Below are 16173 nucleotides of genomic sequence, written 5' to 3' on the forward strand. Positions count from 1 at the left end.
TTTTCTTCTTTTTTATGAGGTCGCGACAAGAGAAACGCGGCGTGTCAACGATGCATCGGCGTGATGCAGATAAGGCGCATCTCGCGGCTTTATGCGGAAAGGGCGACTAATTAAGATCGGCGTGCCTCTAGCGTGCGACACGGAAACGCTTTATTCGCCGCTTTATTCGCCGTCAAGACGGGGAGATCAGCAATGCCGCAATGCGCCCCGTCGGCCAATTCGAAAATTTGATTTAAGCGATCATTGTTCCACAAATTAGCCGAAAGGTCAACGGTGCGTTTCGGATTTCCCTATTCGTATATTCGGATCTCGATATAGAGATATATTGCGTGAAACGGCGATCGAGCGAGAGTGACCTCGCGTTTGCGAGGAACAGCTTTGCGCGGGATTGGAGATTGATATTTTTGGGACAAATTAGGGTAAATGGACGAACGACTATGTGTTCGTCGACGCATCACGGGTGAAAGAAAGAAGACGGAGAAAGTTATAAATATATTGAGATCCATCGCGCGATCGTATTTTATTCATAAACAATCTAGCTGAAAGCGTGCAAAATATTCTTTTGTGTAGGCGCCGTGGAACCGGGGGAGGGGGGGGCAGTGGGGGCGACCGCCCACCCAGAGATAATTCAGGGGAGGGGGGCGTAGCCTCCCCTGAAATTTTTCTGTTTTCTTCAGGTATTTATGATCGAAAATATTGAGTATCAAATATTTACATCAAAGATGGAAAAATGAGTTTTTTTTTTCTTTTTTTTTTTTTACTATTTACTCGTTCAATTTCGTACACGAAGAAAATACACGAGTAACGAAGAAAATTAAGCGCATTAAATTAATTAGAACAAAATATTTTTCGTATATTTATACCACCTACTAAGGGTGCGTTCCACTTAACGCCCGCAACGCTCCTAGGATTATTTTATCCTTGTTTTTCATCGAAAGTTAAACGAGGATAAAATGATTCTAGGAGCGTTGCGGGCGTTAAGTGGAACGCACCCTAAGCGACCTATTATTTGATGTTTGAATGGAGTTACACATATATATATATATATATATATATATATATATATATATATATATATATATATATGCATATTATGAATGTATTATGTATCCCCTTTATAAATTTTGCCCCCTCAGATGAAAAATACTTCAGCGGCGCCTGCTTTTGTGATATTTGAAATTATATTCTTTTGTGATATGCATTAGTATAATTTGTGATGAGAGTGGCTGTGCACGATCGCGAGTAGAATTTCCGACCAATTACCGGGAGGAGGCTTTGTGGAATCATTCAGCGAGAGACGTCTCGCTGCAAAGGCCGGGGAAGCTTTTCAGGTATTTCGTCGTAGTGGATGACGAAAGTGATGACGAAGGTCGAACGGACGCCCACGTTTAAAACGCGGGATAAAGAAAAAAGTAGAGGGTGGCGACGAAACAGCGCGGTAACTAATTGCCGTTGTTGCATGCTCGCGCATTTGAGCGTACAATGAGAATTTATCACGCGGCGCGTTGCGCGGCCTACCGGCACGGCGCGTCCCTCGATAAATCTTTTTTTTTTTAAAGTGGCGAAGGGATTTGAATGGGATTTTAAATTGCCGCAAGCGCTTTTATGCAACGTAGGATAAATTGTCCCCGTGCATATTCCTCGTGCCGTAGGACGCGAGGAAATTCGCGTAATTCCATTGCAAACGCGACCGTTGCGTACGCGCGAGATAAAATTTTTCATTTGCGAGGCTTGTTTTCAGAATTGTATATCAAATCAAGGACATGTGTATTAATTAATGAGTCCTCTGGACTCTCGCAGCGCCCTCCCTTGAAATAAAATTACGTCCGATCCTCCACTCAATTCCTTTCTCTCTTTTTTCGAAGGATAAACGATTGGAGTTCTTTAATTTGTCGGGGAAACGACACGATAAACGCTACGCGGAATTCCGGACGGTCAAGGTAACTTTGCGCTCACGTTGTTTTCTAATATTAACGTCAGACATAATAAAGCGTGATTAACGACACGGTCATAGACACTAAAATTGCGCCGAAGAGAAGGAAATTTTCTGCGCGCGAATTTACTACGTTCACATGCGGGGAAATTTCCGGGACGATACACCGGGGACGTAAAAAGCGACTCCCTTTGCCGTTCGAACGAGAGACGCATAGTGCAATATATAGTTCTAATTTAATGTATTAATAATTAAACGCGCCGAAACGTGGTTTCGTCAAAAGCTATAATGCACTGTTACACGCCGCAACTTTACGAAGTGAGTTTCTGAAATTCTAAATATTTTCCAAATCTTTCTTCGATAAATTTCAAAGATTGAGTTTGCTCATTAAGAATCGAATCTTTTAATATTCATAAATTATATATCGATGAAATTTTCCTTTGAACTTTTCTTTCCGCAACGTCTATGGTAAAAGCGCAATAAAATCCCCTTCTTCAAAACATTTCATCAATATTACCAAGTATTACTTTTTAAATATATTTCGCTCTTCTCCATCTATGTCGAAAAAATTAGACTCCGTTTCGTGAAGCGATTCCGACCGTATCGGAAAAAAGATCTAACAATCCAATCTATATCTCAATAAAGTTACTCTTCGAATATTATGTTGCGCAATTTCTTTTAACCGTAATAATATACTCGGAATATACGCGTGGAAGAGATGTATAAATTTACAATACGCGAATTCAAGAAAGCGGATAGTAATTAGCGACTCTTGCAAAATAAGCTGAGTTATTTGATTCGTAATTGGCGTGAAATCTAAAACAGACATTTCCTTCGAAGTTAATTGAGTTAATTATGTTTTTTCGCTGTGCGCGGATCGCGGAAATTCAGTCGCATCAAAATTACATGTACAACAAATATAAATGTTATACCTTAATTGAAAATAATAAATTTAATATTATTCATGCAAGAATCCGCGGCTCTCTACGTTGCGCGTCAGACGCATGCATTTGACGTTATAAATGTGTTAATGAATATACCCGATTTGTTTGGTGTGTTGCACAATTTTATTGTTCAAAAGGCGGTGACGCGTGTAATAATGTTTAAACGTTCACATACCGGCCGCGGACACGGCAATCAACGGGATAAATTTTTAGCTTTATATTTTCTACAAAACAAGCCCGCGCGTCCTAAATTTTTGATATCATTAATTTAACGCGGCGACTGGCAGTGGCCGTTGCCGATCGATAGCGATTATCGCGATTATTTCCATGGATAGGTATATCAAAGCCGACTGTTCGACACGGGGTGCTGTTTGCACGCTGCATACACGGTAAACGCTATGTTGCCTCGTCGAATCGCTTGTAACAGCAATGATAATGCCGGCCTAAATGGCGAGACTCGCCAAGTCATGACGCGGCCCAGTGCACAATTGACAGGCCACGAATTCTGAGAGATACGATTCGGGATTTGTTTCAGCGCAACCCACGTGCAAGATATCAGCGAATGCTCAATCGATCGGGCTGTGCCGCGATGCGTGTCATTCCACGTAGGCACGCACTATTTGCGTATCCATTATCAGCGGATTATCGGGGAGCAAACCCCTCTCCCAAATACGGGAAAATTTTTATTGCCACAGAATTCAGATAGCACTCGGTAGATCATCGTATTCGTATTTTCAAGTATTATTCTTCGTAGACGTCGTCGGTTATTTTAAATTCTGTGTTTTTTTTTAAAACGATTCTTAAATCGATTCGACCGATTGTCAGCTGCGATAATTCTATCAAGAAAAGAAATCTCTTGTTCGGCTAGTGCGCGCGAAATAGTGCCGTGTATGTAACGGGATCAATTAATGGCAGCTGGTGATTTACATTTCAAAGGCGCTTCGCGTTTGTCGTAACACGAGAGTTACGTTGTTCTCGAGGCGCGCATCGGGTGAGATACTGTCTGATGCTGTTGCTTTGCTCGGAGCCAATTCCCGGTGTGTCAAAGGTAGATCCGAATTTCCAGTCTACGTCCTTTGGACGTTTAATTTTGGTGCGCGATGCTAACGAGTGATGAGTTAGTTATGTTTGATGCACGATCGGCGTTCATGCCGACCAATAACATTCGGTGCGCACAATTGACATAAAAGTGCTGCGGGAAAACACTGACTATAAAATTTTATAGTTTATAAAATATTTAAAAAGTTGCGCTCGCGCGTTTTTTTTTTTTTTTTTTTAGAAATATGTGACCTTTTATTTTTTGCATATTTCTCTTTCACGGGAACGAATACCGATAACATTTTGAGATGGAAATTGTATTTGCTGCGCGAACACTTCGCTCGTTGGAATTCGCTTGAAAGCTCGTTTTTCGAAGATTGCGATTCGTCCGCATAAATTGACCGGTTAACGCGTCCTAATTATTCATCCCGCTCTTCACAATATTGCCTAAAAAAAATTACATTACCCGAAGAGAACAGAAGTGAACATTCGGAGAACATTTTATACGTACATCGTTTCGCTAGTATTAAACGGTAAGTTTCGCGGAAATTTCTGACGACGGCGATTAAGCTTGCCTTCATAAGTGTGCTCATTAGGCTTCGCCCTTCATTAGGCTTCAATTCAGCCGGCAACTCGCGGAGGCGCTGTAACACCGCCACTTTTCTTCAGCTTACTGAACATCTCCTTCCGCAAAAATGTAACAGAGTTCGGCGAGGAGTTTCTTTTTCTCGCAAGAGTCACCGGTGCCGAGCAGGAAAATGAGTCGAGACCTCTCGTCGCGAGTGCATCAATACGAAACGAATAATTCCACGTATTCGAATTTCACTGATGATTTCATGGTCGTCCTGTGTAAACGGTGAGTGCGCCGCGGCAAAGAGATCGGTAATGCGAGTCGGCGTGGACTAACACGGCATTGATTCCAGATCGAAATCCCTGAAATATGCCGGTAAACAGAACGGACTGTGGACGGCCGAGCCGAGCATCTGGGGCATTATCGGATACAGCGTACTTATTCCCATAGTTTCCGCACTCGGGATAATAGGCAACTCTCTGATTCTTGCGGTCCACACGAAAGCAAAGACGTATTTGAAAGCGTCGACGTACACGTACCTGGCAGGTCGGTGCGGAAAATCGACGAAATCAGCTTAACCGGTATTGAATTTAACGCGTGATTCGATTCATCCGCGCTCATGTTGGGCTTATCATTACGCGATGCGGGAAGAACCGCGATCATTAGCGGTGACAATTGTGCATTGCGAATTAGTCGCCCGCGGCGATTTGGTATGCTAAACAGAATTTAATCAACGTTCGATCTTGAAATTATTTTGAACGAAATTTTGATTATGCAATTTTGCATAAATATAAAGTGACTCGAGAATTCTACAAATTCCAATACATTTTATGTATAGTACTCGCGTCCTCGGATCTAGTCACTTGCATTCTGCTGCTCTTCTCCGGTTTAGCCAGAGGCGTTTTCCGATGCCGCAAAGGATGGCTGGAGTTCGATGCGTTCGTTTACTTCCCGGTCGGCTCCGTTGCCTCGAATGTCACGGTGTGGGCTATATTGGGCGTCAGCATCGACAGATTGGTGCTAGTTTGTAGGTAAGGACGCATGCGGAATGCAAATCCTTGGAATCCTACAGAATTAAAAATCTCGCTCCGCAAGAGCCGCAAATTTTATCGACGAATGTAGCGGCGCTTGAAACGTGCGCGTCAGACTTTAACGAGCTGTCCGATTCCCCGCAGCATGCCGAGATGCAAGCCACCGAAATACTGCAGCCAGCAAGTTGCACGGAAATTAATGATTTGCGCTACTTGCGTCGCTGTGCTGATCAACATACCGTACTGCTTTATGTACACGTACAACGACCACGGCGATCTGGTGACCACTGAGTTCTTCCACACGCGGTATGTGAGAAACACGTCTACGTAATCGTAATAATGCTCCTTTACACGCGTATACATCGCTTTCCACTTTCTCAAAATATTCCATTCACTTACCGAATGGCATCCGAATTTACGGAAATTTTCTTCCCATTTTGCCCGGCAAAATATTTCCAATATTTCTCGCAGAAATTTCAATTTCAGCTGAAAGCCTGGCGAAATAACAACCAGATGATCTTTGCAGGTGGTACAATCTGCAGAATTGGTTCCAATTCATCATATTTGGCATGATACCGGGCGTCTTTCTGCTTATCTCGAACGGCATCATGATCTACTTCGTGAAAAAATCTCTCAAACAGAGAGAGATGTTGCTGAAGCGCAAAAACATACGCGAGAGCAATTGTCTGCAGGTACGTAAACGCCGGTGGAGCTTCCAGGAAAATGTTTAACGCCATTTCGCGCTTAGAGAAACGGGCTGTGTCGAAATGAGTCTTAAGAATCGCGAATCTGATCCGTGACTAGTTCCGAGCTAGTGGCGAAACGCTGCATCTTTATTTGGACAGGAATCTCGATTTGAAACTTTCGGAAATCGGAATCAGTTCTGAACTTACGCTGCTCCGTGCCACTGCAGATCTATCCCACTTCAGAGCCTGAATGAGCGTTTGTACTTCTCCACTCTAAAGCGTCTCAGGGCGCAATTTGCATGAAACTCATCGGGACCCAAGTGGTATTCGGAAACAGAATCCCGCGCGAGTCATTGTTGTAGCGCGTAATTGGAAAAGTTTGCTCGAAAACCGACGACAACAGCACAGTCGTGTTTTTATAAGAACAATTATTAAAACTTCCTTGTCGTTTGTCGTACAGATATATCTATGCTTTTATTGTACGAATAAAGTGAGTACGATGCTGTCTGCGAATGACTTTAATTCACTTACTTACCTAAACGTGACAAACAATTGCATTTTTTTTTATTTATTACATTTGTTCGTTATAAGTTATTTAGTTTTGCATAAAAAATTATCCAAATTCCACTATTCCACCGCGAGACGTAATCAGTAAGCCGGCAAAACTTCGTCGAATAACAATAGGTCTGTTTTTTATAGCTGAACTGGCTGCACTAGTTCAGAGTTTATCTTTCTCCTTCCAATGTGGAGGGAAAAAGATAAACTCTGAACTAGTACAGCCAGTTCAGCTATAAAGAACAGACCTATTACCACGCGTGGTGAGAAAGTAAGTGCATTATAGCAAGTCATTTTATAAAATTAATTTTATACCGAAATTAATTCGTTTGGTGAAAACATTGGAAGATAGTTTTTCATTTACATTATACTCGTGCACAAAAATAAACTATAATATTACAAATAGAGAACATGAACTTTAAGGTACATCTAAAATTTAAAAAAAAGGTAAAGAAAAGGCGCCAAGTACACGCAAATCTTCCAAAAAAAAGTTGTATACACGCAAACCTCCCAAAAAAAGTTGTATATATAAACACGCAAACCTTACAAAAAAGTTGTTGTGTATTTTACCTAACAAAAAAGTTGTTGTATATTTGAAAATCAACAAATTACCTTTTTAAAAAAAGGTAAAGAAAAGGCGCCAAGTGCACGCAAATCTTCCAAAAAAAAGTTGTTGTATATATAAACCTTTCAAAAAAAGCTGTCGTATATATTATATATTAACCTTCCAAAAAATTTATCTTCCACAAAAAAATGTATATATATTAACAAATAACAAACCTTTCAAAAAAAGTTATTGTATATATAACCAAATAAAAATTTGCTATATATTCTGCCTATAAAAGAAATGATATCAGAAAATGACGCCAAGTTTAAATAAAAAACCTTTCAAAAAAACTTGTATGTATATATTTTAAAAAAAGTTGTATATACCAAATAAAAATTCGCTATATATTCTGCCTATAAAAGAGGTGATATCAGAAAATGACGCCAAGTTTAAATAAAAAACCTTTTAAAAAAACTTGTATGTATATATATTACGAAAAAGGATTATATTTATTATATTTAATTATATTTATTATATTTATTTATTAAAAAATTTTTCAAATTTAATCAAAATAAAAAAATATTACAAAATTTCGCAAAAAACTTGGCGCTGCTGTACTGAACTATTAACTTACATAAGATTCGCATCGCAATACTTTAATATGCTCCTAATCATTCCAACATACTTTAATCTATAGTATATGTGACGTAATACTATAGTTTAGTTTGGTGTATTAGAGCGAGTAGGAGCATGTTAGAGCAAGCGATGCAAACAAATTTCGGCTCAAACAGACTAGAGCGACGAAGCGGCAAGTGGCGATGCTATAGCCAATCAACTTACAATTTTACCGTAAGAACAAGAGTTTAATTGGCTATCGCGTCGCCGTTTGCCGCTCTGGTCAGTTTGAGTCATTATAACACTTAATCATGTAAATTGTAAAATTATTGCTCATTTTTATTCTCTATAATATTTTAAGATGTATTTAACATGTAGTTCAGTACAGCAGCGCCAAGTTTTTTGCGAAATTTTGTAATATTTTTTTATTTTGATTAAATTTGAAAAATTTTTTAATAAATAAATATAATAAATATAATTAAATATAATAAATATAATCCTTTTTCGTAATATATATACATACAAGTTTTTTTAAAAGGTTTTTTATTTAAACTTGGCGTCATTTTCTGATATCACCTCTTTTATAGGCAGAATATATAGCGAATTTTTATTTGGTATATACAACTTTTTTTAAAATATATACATACAAGTTTTTTTGAAAGGTTTTTTATTTAAACTTGGCGTCATTTTCTGATATCATTTCTTTTATAGGCAGAATATATAGCAAATTTTTATTTGGTTATATATACAATAACTTTTTTTGAAAGGTTTGTTATTTGTTAATATATATACATTTTTTTGTGGAAGATAAATTTTTTGGAAGGTTAATATATAATATATACGACAGCTTTTTTTGAAAGGTTTATATATACAACAACTTTTTTTTGGAAGATTTGCGTGCACTTGGCGCCTTTTCTTTACCTTTTTTTAAAAAGGTAATTTGTTGATTTTCAAATATACAACAACTTTTTTGTTAGGTAAAATACACAACAACTTTTTTGTAAGGTTTGCGTGTTTATATATACAACTTTTTTTGGGAGGTTTGCGTGTATACAACTTTTTTTTGGAAGATTTGCGTGTACTTGGCGCCTTTTCTTTACCTTTTTTTTAAATTTTAGATGTACCTTAAAGTTCATGTTCTCTATTTGTAATATTATAGTTTATTTTTGTGCACGAGTATAATGTAAATGAAAAACTATCTTCCAATGTTTTCACCAAACGAATTAATTTCGGTATAAAATTAATTTTATAAAATGACTTGCTATAATGCACTTACTTTCTCACCACGCGTGGTAATAGGTCTGTTCTTTATAGCTGAACTGGCTGTACTAGTTCAGAGTTTATCTTTTTCCCTCCACATTGGAAGGAGAAAGATAAACTCTGAACTAGTGCAGCCAGTTCAGCTATAAAAAACAGACCTATTGTTATTCGACGAAGTTTTGCCGGCTGTAGAATTAGATGTCTCCATTTTTCGTGTGTGTTAGAATGCAAAGCTTTTAATACGAGTTCGAATAGTATTCATAAAACTTAATGGAAATTTATTTAGATAAAAAAACAATGTTTGTACTTTATAAAATGTAAACTCAATGTAGATAGTAAATAAAAGATGTTTTAATAAATAAATATTATATTGAGATGCATTAATTGGAAATTTTTTTTATTAAAAAAGTTAAATTAATGTTAATGATATTGTAATTGTTCGTATAGTAAAAATTTATTTAGTGTTTTATATGAAATAAGAGAAATAGATTGTTTTAAAATTCCAAAAATCTTTAACTCATTTTTGTATAGTTATTACATTTTTAAATGCCAATAATAAATGCTTAAATTTTCTTTCTATAAAATTTTAATAATTTTCTGCCTGCATTAGTCTGTATTCCAGCGTTACCAATTCTTGGCTTGGGTTACCACGCACAATCAAAAGACCATGTTCATGTGCTGCGTAAAGCGTTCTGCGCAGCACATGAACATGGTCCCTCGATTGTGTGCGTGGAAACCTAGGACAAAAGTTTGTAACGCTGCTGTACTGATTATAAACATTTTAATCATATGGCAAACCTATTAAAACAACTTCGATATTTTTATCACTTAGGGAGGAGGATTTTTGAAACGCTTGAAAGCGATCATAATCGCTGAGCGGTTGCATCTCTTCGCGCGCTTGCATTCGGCGGCAGGCTGGATTGATACGCGCTTATTCGGACATCTTTAGTAATTAATAACTCAAATAACTATAAAATTTTAATATTTTTCTATGTAACATCTAAAAATTTAAGCAAATTTGAGCAAATAGCCAAACAAACGTAAGCGCGCGCCGCGCGGCTTCTCAGCGCTATCAGCGCACCTAACGTCAGAAACTTGCAGATTCCACCATCTGCACAAAGTACACTTTCTGTCCACTAATTAACTAACTACAGAATACTGAGAGTGTATACTTCTGCACTTTAAGATCGAAAAAAATTTTTTTTATGAAGAATACTATTATTTTTGATATACACTATCTTTATTCGTCTCCACAACACGTTATATATACATTTTACGATCGATACTAATATATAAATGTAATTAATATATACATCAAAACTGCGAGCTGACAGGTCTGAGCGCCGCCATGTTAGAATGACGCTGACCAATAAGACACGAGCGACATACATATCAACGCGACATACATCCTAGCGAGATGATTTTCTAGATTTCTCGACTTTGAATGCATATATTTATTTTTATAAAGCACACAGAGCAAAAACAAGCAGACTTTTCTTATGTAATTTGGGTATGCGCTATCGATTGAGCCTATTGCCAACTCAATCGGCCCAGCCGTTATCGAGATCCGATAATCTCGGCTCGTCTCAACTTTCGGGCTCGCGTAAAGATACACGGTCGGTCTTGCGCTTGCGTTGCGCGCTGCGCGTGAACTTGGCGCGAGACACTACCGTGTCTCTTGATTTAATATAAAAACTTTATATCAAGCTATTTTAAAAATATTTGCATCGCAATTTAATTTAAAATTTATTAAAATTTTGTAAATGAAAATAAATTAATTAAATAAAGAGATATGAAAGTATCAAAAAATAGAAATTATCGTAGAAAGTGTCAAGAGTGTCAAAAAAGGACAGCAATTATTTCTGATAATCAATTTTTTCGGCATGTTTACTTTTCCATTAAAATTGATGGAAAAAATTTTTTCAATTGACTTGATATATTATATTATCGATAATAAAGAAATCGCACATATTTGCTTTCTTTAATGCATTGCATTTTGTTTGCAATCTGCCAGGATCAAGCGCGGTTAACGATTATGCTGGTCGGCATTGTTTTCCTGTTCCTCGTGGGCGAGCTGCCAACTCACTTTGCATCACGTCGCAGCGCCGTGTCCCTGCTTTACGGCGGCGATGTCACTAAAGTTCACGAGACCTTTATGGAAAAGTGAGTGATTTTTGAATACGCAATATTAATATCATCCATAGGTCGGAAATGTCCGTACAGTTTTAGCTTTTCAAGCGAAAATTTGCGTGGGAATTCCATGTAAAAAATGTTATTAAAAATAAGTTGCATATAATGTTGGTTGTTAGATTTTTTAATTATTTGAAACAAAAGGGAGAAAAAGTATACCAGGACATATTAAGCGCCTTAATAATTTCTACTAAATCTGAAAGATCTTCTATTCCCGACCTTTCTCGGGTTGAAGATAAACGATGTATGAGAGAAACATTCTTTTTCAATTTTCAAACATTAATCGTTCACATTTGTTGAATGCCAAAACCGCTGTTACCATTTCCCTGAAGATTTGCGGACCACGCATTTTCGCAGATTTCGCATGTGGGCAACCCTCCTCAACGCGCTGGCAAGCTCGACAAATTTCATACTTTATTGCTTGCTGAGTCCCTGCTTTTTTATACATTTAAAGCGCATGTTATTTCCGGAGCATATCGTGAAGAAATCCTGCACGAGGGGACCGATAGCTTACTTCCACCAACAACCAGGAGGCAAAGCAAAATGTGAAATATTTGTGTTATAATATAAATTTTGTTTCTTTTTTTTTTCTAAATTGAAAGAGAAGATTGATACTTCGCTATTTGCTTTTATTTCTTTTTTGACATGAGATACATATTTTTTGTAACGCTGAATTAAATTAGCTTCTGCTAAAATAAAATACTTATTATTATTTTCGTTGTTACTTTATTGTGAACTGTATAATAAACATTATGCTCTTAAGCAGTTTTCACACATTTTGTAATCCTAACGCAAATCCGTAGCAGTTTATTTGTTTAAAATACGCTGCGAAAGAATTTTAAACAGAGCTGCTCAACTGAGTTGCTCGCCAGTCAACATCGCAAATAGCCGGCAGCAATTTCTGTATTTTTTATTTTAAAAAATCAAGGGATAGATGGAGTAAAGCGTGTTCTTTTCCGTGAAATATGTCATATTCTAAAATCGGCGATACGGCTTTCGGTATCAGCACGCGGAATATGAAAGTGATAAGGAGGTACAAAAATGGTAGGAAGTTATAATTAGTAGCGGATATATAACTGGCATGTATAATTAGAAAGAAATTCGACGACTCGCGAAGTGAAATGCGGACATCGCGATGACGGCGTTAAACTCCCGATTTCAGCGAGTTGCGCAGCTCTGGCTTAAAACTTGATGAGTTCGCGAAAATATCGGAAAGTATCCATTTTCTTGTATCATGAAAGGTTGGTTGATGACAAAAATATCGTTACATTTTTTATGCCTTCGTAACTTCTGCCGCCAAACTTTATCTTCGGAGATTGATAAAGGTATAAATATTTTTGATGCCGGTGGCAATGCTGTGAGCGATTGTCCACGTGTCTTACCGCGCTGTTTCTCGAAGAATTGTCGGATCGGGAGATAAATCAATTCTATCACACTTATCACGGAGCCGCCGAGGCAGAGGCCGAAGATACCGCCGAAGGATGCTGAAGCAATTTGCATGCCTTCATTAAAATCGTGTGGCTTACATTAAATCGATTAAAAGAGCGAATGTTCTCCATCGCTGCTTCGGAAACTTACCAATGAGCGAGTCCCAGCTGATGCTGCTCTCTTTACGATACTCGACATACGATACGTCACCAAAGAATACGTACGCGAAAGATATATTGTGCACGTCCAAATCATGTCTGCGGAAGCATGAGATATTAGTTAAATAAACAGTAATATCTTTGTCAAAATATAATGATACAAATAATTTCTCATTTGTAGAGAAGGCATTCTCGCTGTATGAAAAAATGAATGCACTCACGTTATATCGGAATCGAAGCCCACGTCATCCATCTTAATGTTTTCTACATTAATATGGTACAACATATCGGAGCATTGTGGTAGACACTCCCTGCAAGTTCCCTGCACAGTTCCTGTGCTTTTGACATGTTTTGATGTTGACTCTTGATTTAAAAAAAAAAAAAAACAATATAACGTTATACTCTGCGCAACTGAATATACGTGTATCTTATTGTAGCAATTTAATATGCGCGAAATTAAACTTACTTCGGGCATTCAAGAGGCACTCTATATCGGGAAAGTAACATGTCTTCATTCCTTTACCTGTCAACACGTCGAACATACCGGTGTCACTTTGATTATTTTTTAACGTCACAGGAATTATTTTAATGTTATCGCGTTCAAGCTGAATTTTGAGATCTCCGTTTGAAAAGTATCTGTAGAACAACGACTGGGCTTTCATATTTAAATGTTCAATCATCTGCGGACTTACGCATCTTCGGATAATAAAATGGCAGGCAGTTGCAGACGCTCTGTGTATACTTGGCTACGCATTCCGACACGCACGATTGATAGCTGTAATAGGTTTCACCCGGTATCTGCAGGTGTCCATTACAAATATGTGAAGTTTAGAATTTCGCGTGAACAAATATAGATTTTTTTTTCCCGTTTGGTAAAGGCATGCGTGTGTATTCACCTCGTCTCCGAAATAGCACAAACGTTTTTCCAGCGGTAGGTTGCGCAGATTCTCCGCGCTTTTGATGGAAGTACCGGAAACGGATATTGCCAAGACGTGACCAGGTGGCACGGAAGCGAACTGTGTGCCAATGTCGGGAAAATCGATCGCGTCGTGTATCATGATGGTGGCACCTACGTAAGGTCGCGAAGTAGCTTTGTACGTATCGCGCTCGACGTTCAAGGCAACCGCGAGTCCCACATCGCGGCCGCTCCCTGGAGCTTTCTGCACAAAAACGAGAGTACATACTGCGTACTTGTTGGAAAGTAAAAAAAATACCGTTCAAATAAATATTGATGTTACCAAAATTTCCTGAACACCCGGCAGATCCTCGGATGTGACATTAAAATCGGTGGAATTGTTGTAAGTGTAATCAGATCTAATTTGAAAATTAAAACGTGCTTGAATATGAAATAATTTAGTAGCTTGCTGAAAATAACAGTAGTTATTAGTGGCCATTAGTAGCTATTAGTAGTAAATTTGTTACTTTCAGCAAGCTATTACATTAATCTACTACTAACAGCTAATAATAGCTAATAATAGCTACTAATTAATTAATTATTAATTATCAGAAATTTGACTTGTGCTCGATGTTTAAATAGTAGTGGGAGTTGAAAGCGCAGCAGAAACCCTCCTTGGATTTGACCGTTTTGAAGATTTTGCTGCAATCGTAAATATGCCCGAGCCAGGCGCATCTCACTAGCAATGCGCTGCAAGGCTGCATTAACTGCGAGCAATATCATGGTTATTGATTTTAAATCAAAAATTTGCATCTTTATTAAAATATTAAATATATACCAATCCTTATATAAAATGTCGATTATTAAATATGTATATGAAAATAATTATAAAAACATGAATAAATTAAAATAATAATTACTAGCACGACAAGATATATATATTACCTGCAGCATAAGCGTTTCCACCGACATATCAAGATTATCGAGAACCTCCCTCGCAGTTACATTGCCAATCGAGATTTTATCAGGCCGGATCAGCTTTATAAGAGAGGAAAAGAACCTGTCGCTCTCATTTCTGCTAAATCCATTCGTGTGTCTGTTGAATCGCGCAGAATTGTTTCACACGAGATGTAATATCGGACGCGAAATTTAATTCCGCCAACCAAAATCGGGGAATCAATTTTACTTATATAAAACGAATAATATCTTACAGGTATTCAGCGATAATGTCGGCGTGCGGGCGATAGACTTTGTTATTGTTACATATGGTAACAGCTGGAAAGAACAGATCCCATATTGGTTTCGACGTGTAAATGGTCGTCACTATAGGATTGTTCGAATAATTCGCCCATAAACGTAGCATGAGTATAACGCAGAATATAATAGCGGCTATACAAAGCTGTCAAGCGTAAATAACAGGTCAGGCATAAAATATTCGATCAAATATCAAATATGAAATTTCGACAAATATATTAAATGCTTTCATGCTGGTTCTTTTCTTCACAATTGTGCGCGAGCCTCACCATAAACCAAAAGAAACTCTCGATTATCTTCGATCCGTTCATCGTTATGTAGCGAAAGCCGTGCAAGCTCGTATTTTTACAATAAACGTGAAGCCAATCATTTAAATACGTTCTTATGCTTTGTACCAAGCAATTGTGAGGTTCTACAATATTGCGATATACATGAATTAGTTTGTTCAATATGACAGAAAATGGAAAAAAAATGAAAATAATTTTAAAAAATAATAGAATTGATATTATAAATTTTAATATCTTACTGTATTTCGAATTTAACTTGGACCTTTCGTCACAATGTGTCTTCATGTCTCTCAAGTCTTGAAGTTACGAAAAATAAACTGGCATGTGCCAGGAGATTCGCCAAATGACTGAACGCATATCATAAAACGCAAGTTGTGTTATAATTTTCTCGACTAGCAACTCTTTGTTTCCGGTTCGGTCGCTACATGCCATTTAATTTTCTACCAATATTCCTAAGTAAATTCGGTGAAGAGATATTAGGGTTCGAGTAATGATTAATGTTTTTACATACTCAATTTTCGATCACTCGCTCATGAAGAATGTATTTATTCTGTTATCGTGAAGTTCTTTGTAATTTAAATACATAATGTAATTTTCTAAGTAATTGGAAAACGCACGGTTATTATTTTCCGCGGTATGACATGTTTGATGAACACGTTGTCTTGGATATGGTTCTACCCTAGCACTTGTGTGAGGTATTTATTATAATTTCGAAAATTAATTAAAAAGAGTTAAACTTAAAATTCTATTTATCGTATTTTTACTTAATTACGATGCGTGA

At 37.4% G+C, this 16173-nt stretch overlaps 3 protein-coding genes across 3 annotated transcripts; 1 reads left to right on the forward strand and 2 right to left on the reverse strand.

Moving 5' to 3' along the window:
* Positions 1-4351: 4351 nt before the first annotated feature.
* LOC105677935 (probable G-protein coupled receptor B0563.6) lies at positions 4352-11957 on the forward strand. Its single transcript, XM_067346966.1, has 7 exons — positions 4352-4771; positions 4839-5032; positions 5325-5517; positions 5662-5823; positions 6044-6209; positions 11195-11343; positions 11728-11957. Exons 1-7 carry the CDS (start codon positions 4674-4676, stop codon positions 11933-11935), a joined length of 1170 nt encoding a protein of 389 aa, XP_067203067.1. The 5' UTR covers positions 4352-4673; the 3' UTR covers positions 11936-11957.
* Positions 9056-14738, reverse strand: LOC136996912 (pickpocket protein 28-like). The gene is made up of 8 exons (XM_067346967.1): positions 14473-14738; positions 14195-14270; positions 13853-14116; positions 13649-13754; positions 13423-13479; positions 13178-13319; positions 12949-13055; positions 9056-12854 (listed from the first exon to the last, which is right to left on the reverse strand). The coding sequence occupies exons 1-8, from the start codon at positions 14613-14615 to the stop codon at positions 12529-12531; spliced, it is 1221 nt and encodes a 406-aa protein (XP_067203068.1). The 5' UTR covers positions 14616-14738; the 3' UTR covers positions 9056-12528.
* On the reverse strand, positions 14615-16108 carry LOC105677936 (uncharacterized). Its single transcript, XM_067346968.1, has 3 exons — positions 15375-16108; positions 15063-15250; positions 14615-14947 (listed from the first exon to the last, which is right to left on the reverse strand). Exons 1-3 carry the CDS (start codon positions 15675-15677, stop codon positions 14737-14739), a joined length of 702 nt encoding a protein of 233 aa, XP_067203069.1. The 5' UTR covers positions 15678-16108; the 3' UTR covers positions 14615-14736.
* Between the last annotated feature and the right edge of the window lie 65 nt (positions 16109-16173).

Source organism: Linepithema humile, chromosome 1 (genome assembly GCF_040581485.1).
Source record: "Linepithema humile isolate Giens D197 chromosome 1, Lhum_UNIL_v1.0, whole genome shotgun sequence".
Taxonomy (NCBI): Eukaryota; Metazoa; Arthropoda; class Insecta; order Hymenoptera; family Formicidae; genus Linepithema; species Linepithema humile.

What these genes read in the sequence shown, in the direction of transcription:
- LOC105677935 (XM_067346966.1), top strand. Translation starts at nt 4,674, where the DNA reads ATGAGTCGAGACCTCTCGTCGCGAGTGCATCAATACGAAACGAATAAT. An exon ending in GCGAGAGCAATTGTCTGCAG is followed by an intron (nt 6,210 to 11,194) that starts GTACGTAAACGC and finishes GCAATCTGCCAG; the next exon opens with GATCAAGCGCGGTTAACGAT. An exon ending in CACGAGACCTTTATGGAAAA is followed by an intron (nt 11,344 to 11,727) that starts GTGAGTGATTTT and finishes GCATTTTCGCAG; the next exon opens with ATTTCGCATGTGGGCAACCC.
- LOC136996912 (XM_067346967.1), bottom strand. Translation starts at nt 14,615, where the DNA reads ATGCAGCCTTGCAGCGCATTGCTAGTGAGATGCGCCTGGCTCGGGCAT. An exon ending in ATTTTATTATCCGAAGATGC is followed by an intron (nt 13,480 to 13,648) that starts GTAAGTCCGCAG and finishes ACGTGTTGACAG; the next exon opens with GTAAAGGAATGAAGACATGT. An exon ending in GGCTTCGATTCCGATATAAC is followed by an intron (nt 13,056 to 13,177) that starts GTGAGTGCATTC and finishes ATGCTTCCGCAG; the next exon opens with ACATGATTTGGACGTGCACA.
- LOC105677936 (XM_067346968.1), bottom strand. Translation starts at nt 15,677, where the DNA reads ATGAAGACACATTGTGACGAAAGGTCCAAGTTAAATTCGAAATACAGT. An exon ending in AGAGTTTCTTTTGGTTTATG is followed by an intron (nt 15,251 to 15,374) that starts GTGAGGCTCGCG and finishes TACGCTTGACAG; the next exon opens with CTTTGTATAGCCGCTATTAT. An exon ending in GACATTATCGCTGAATACCT is followed by an intron (nt 14,948 to 15,062) that starts GTAAGATATTAT and finishes GCGATTCAACAG; the next exon opens with ACACACGAATGGATTTAGCA.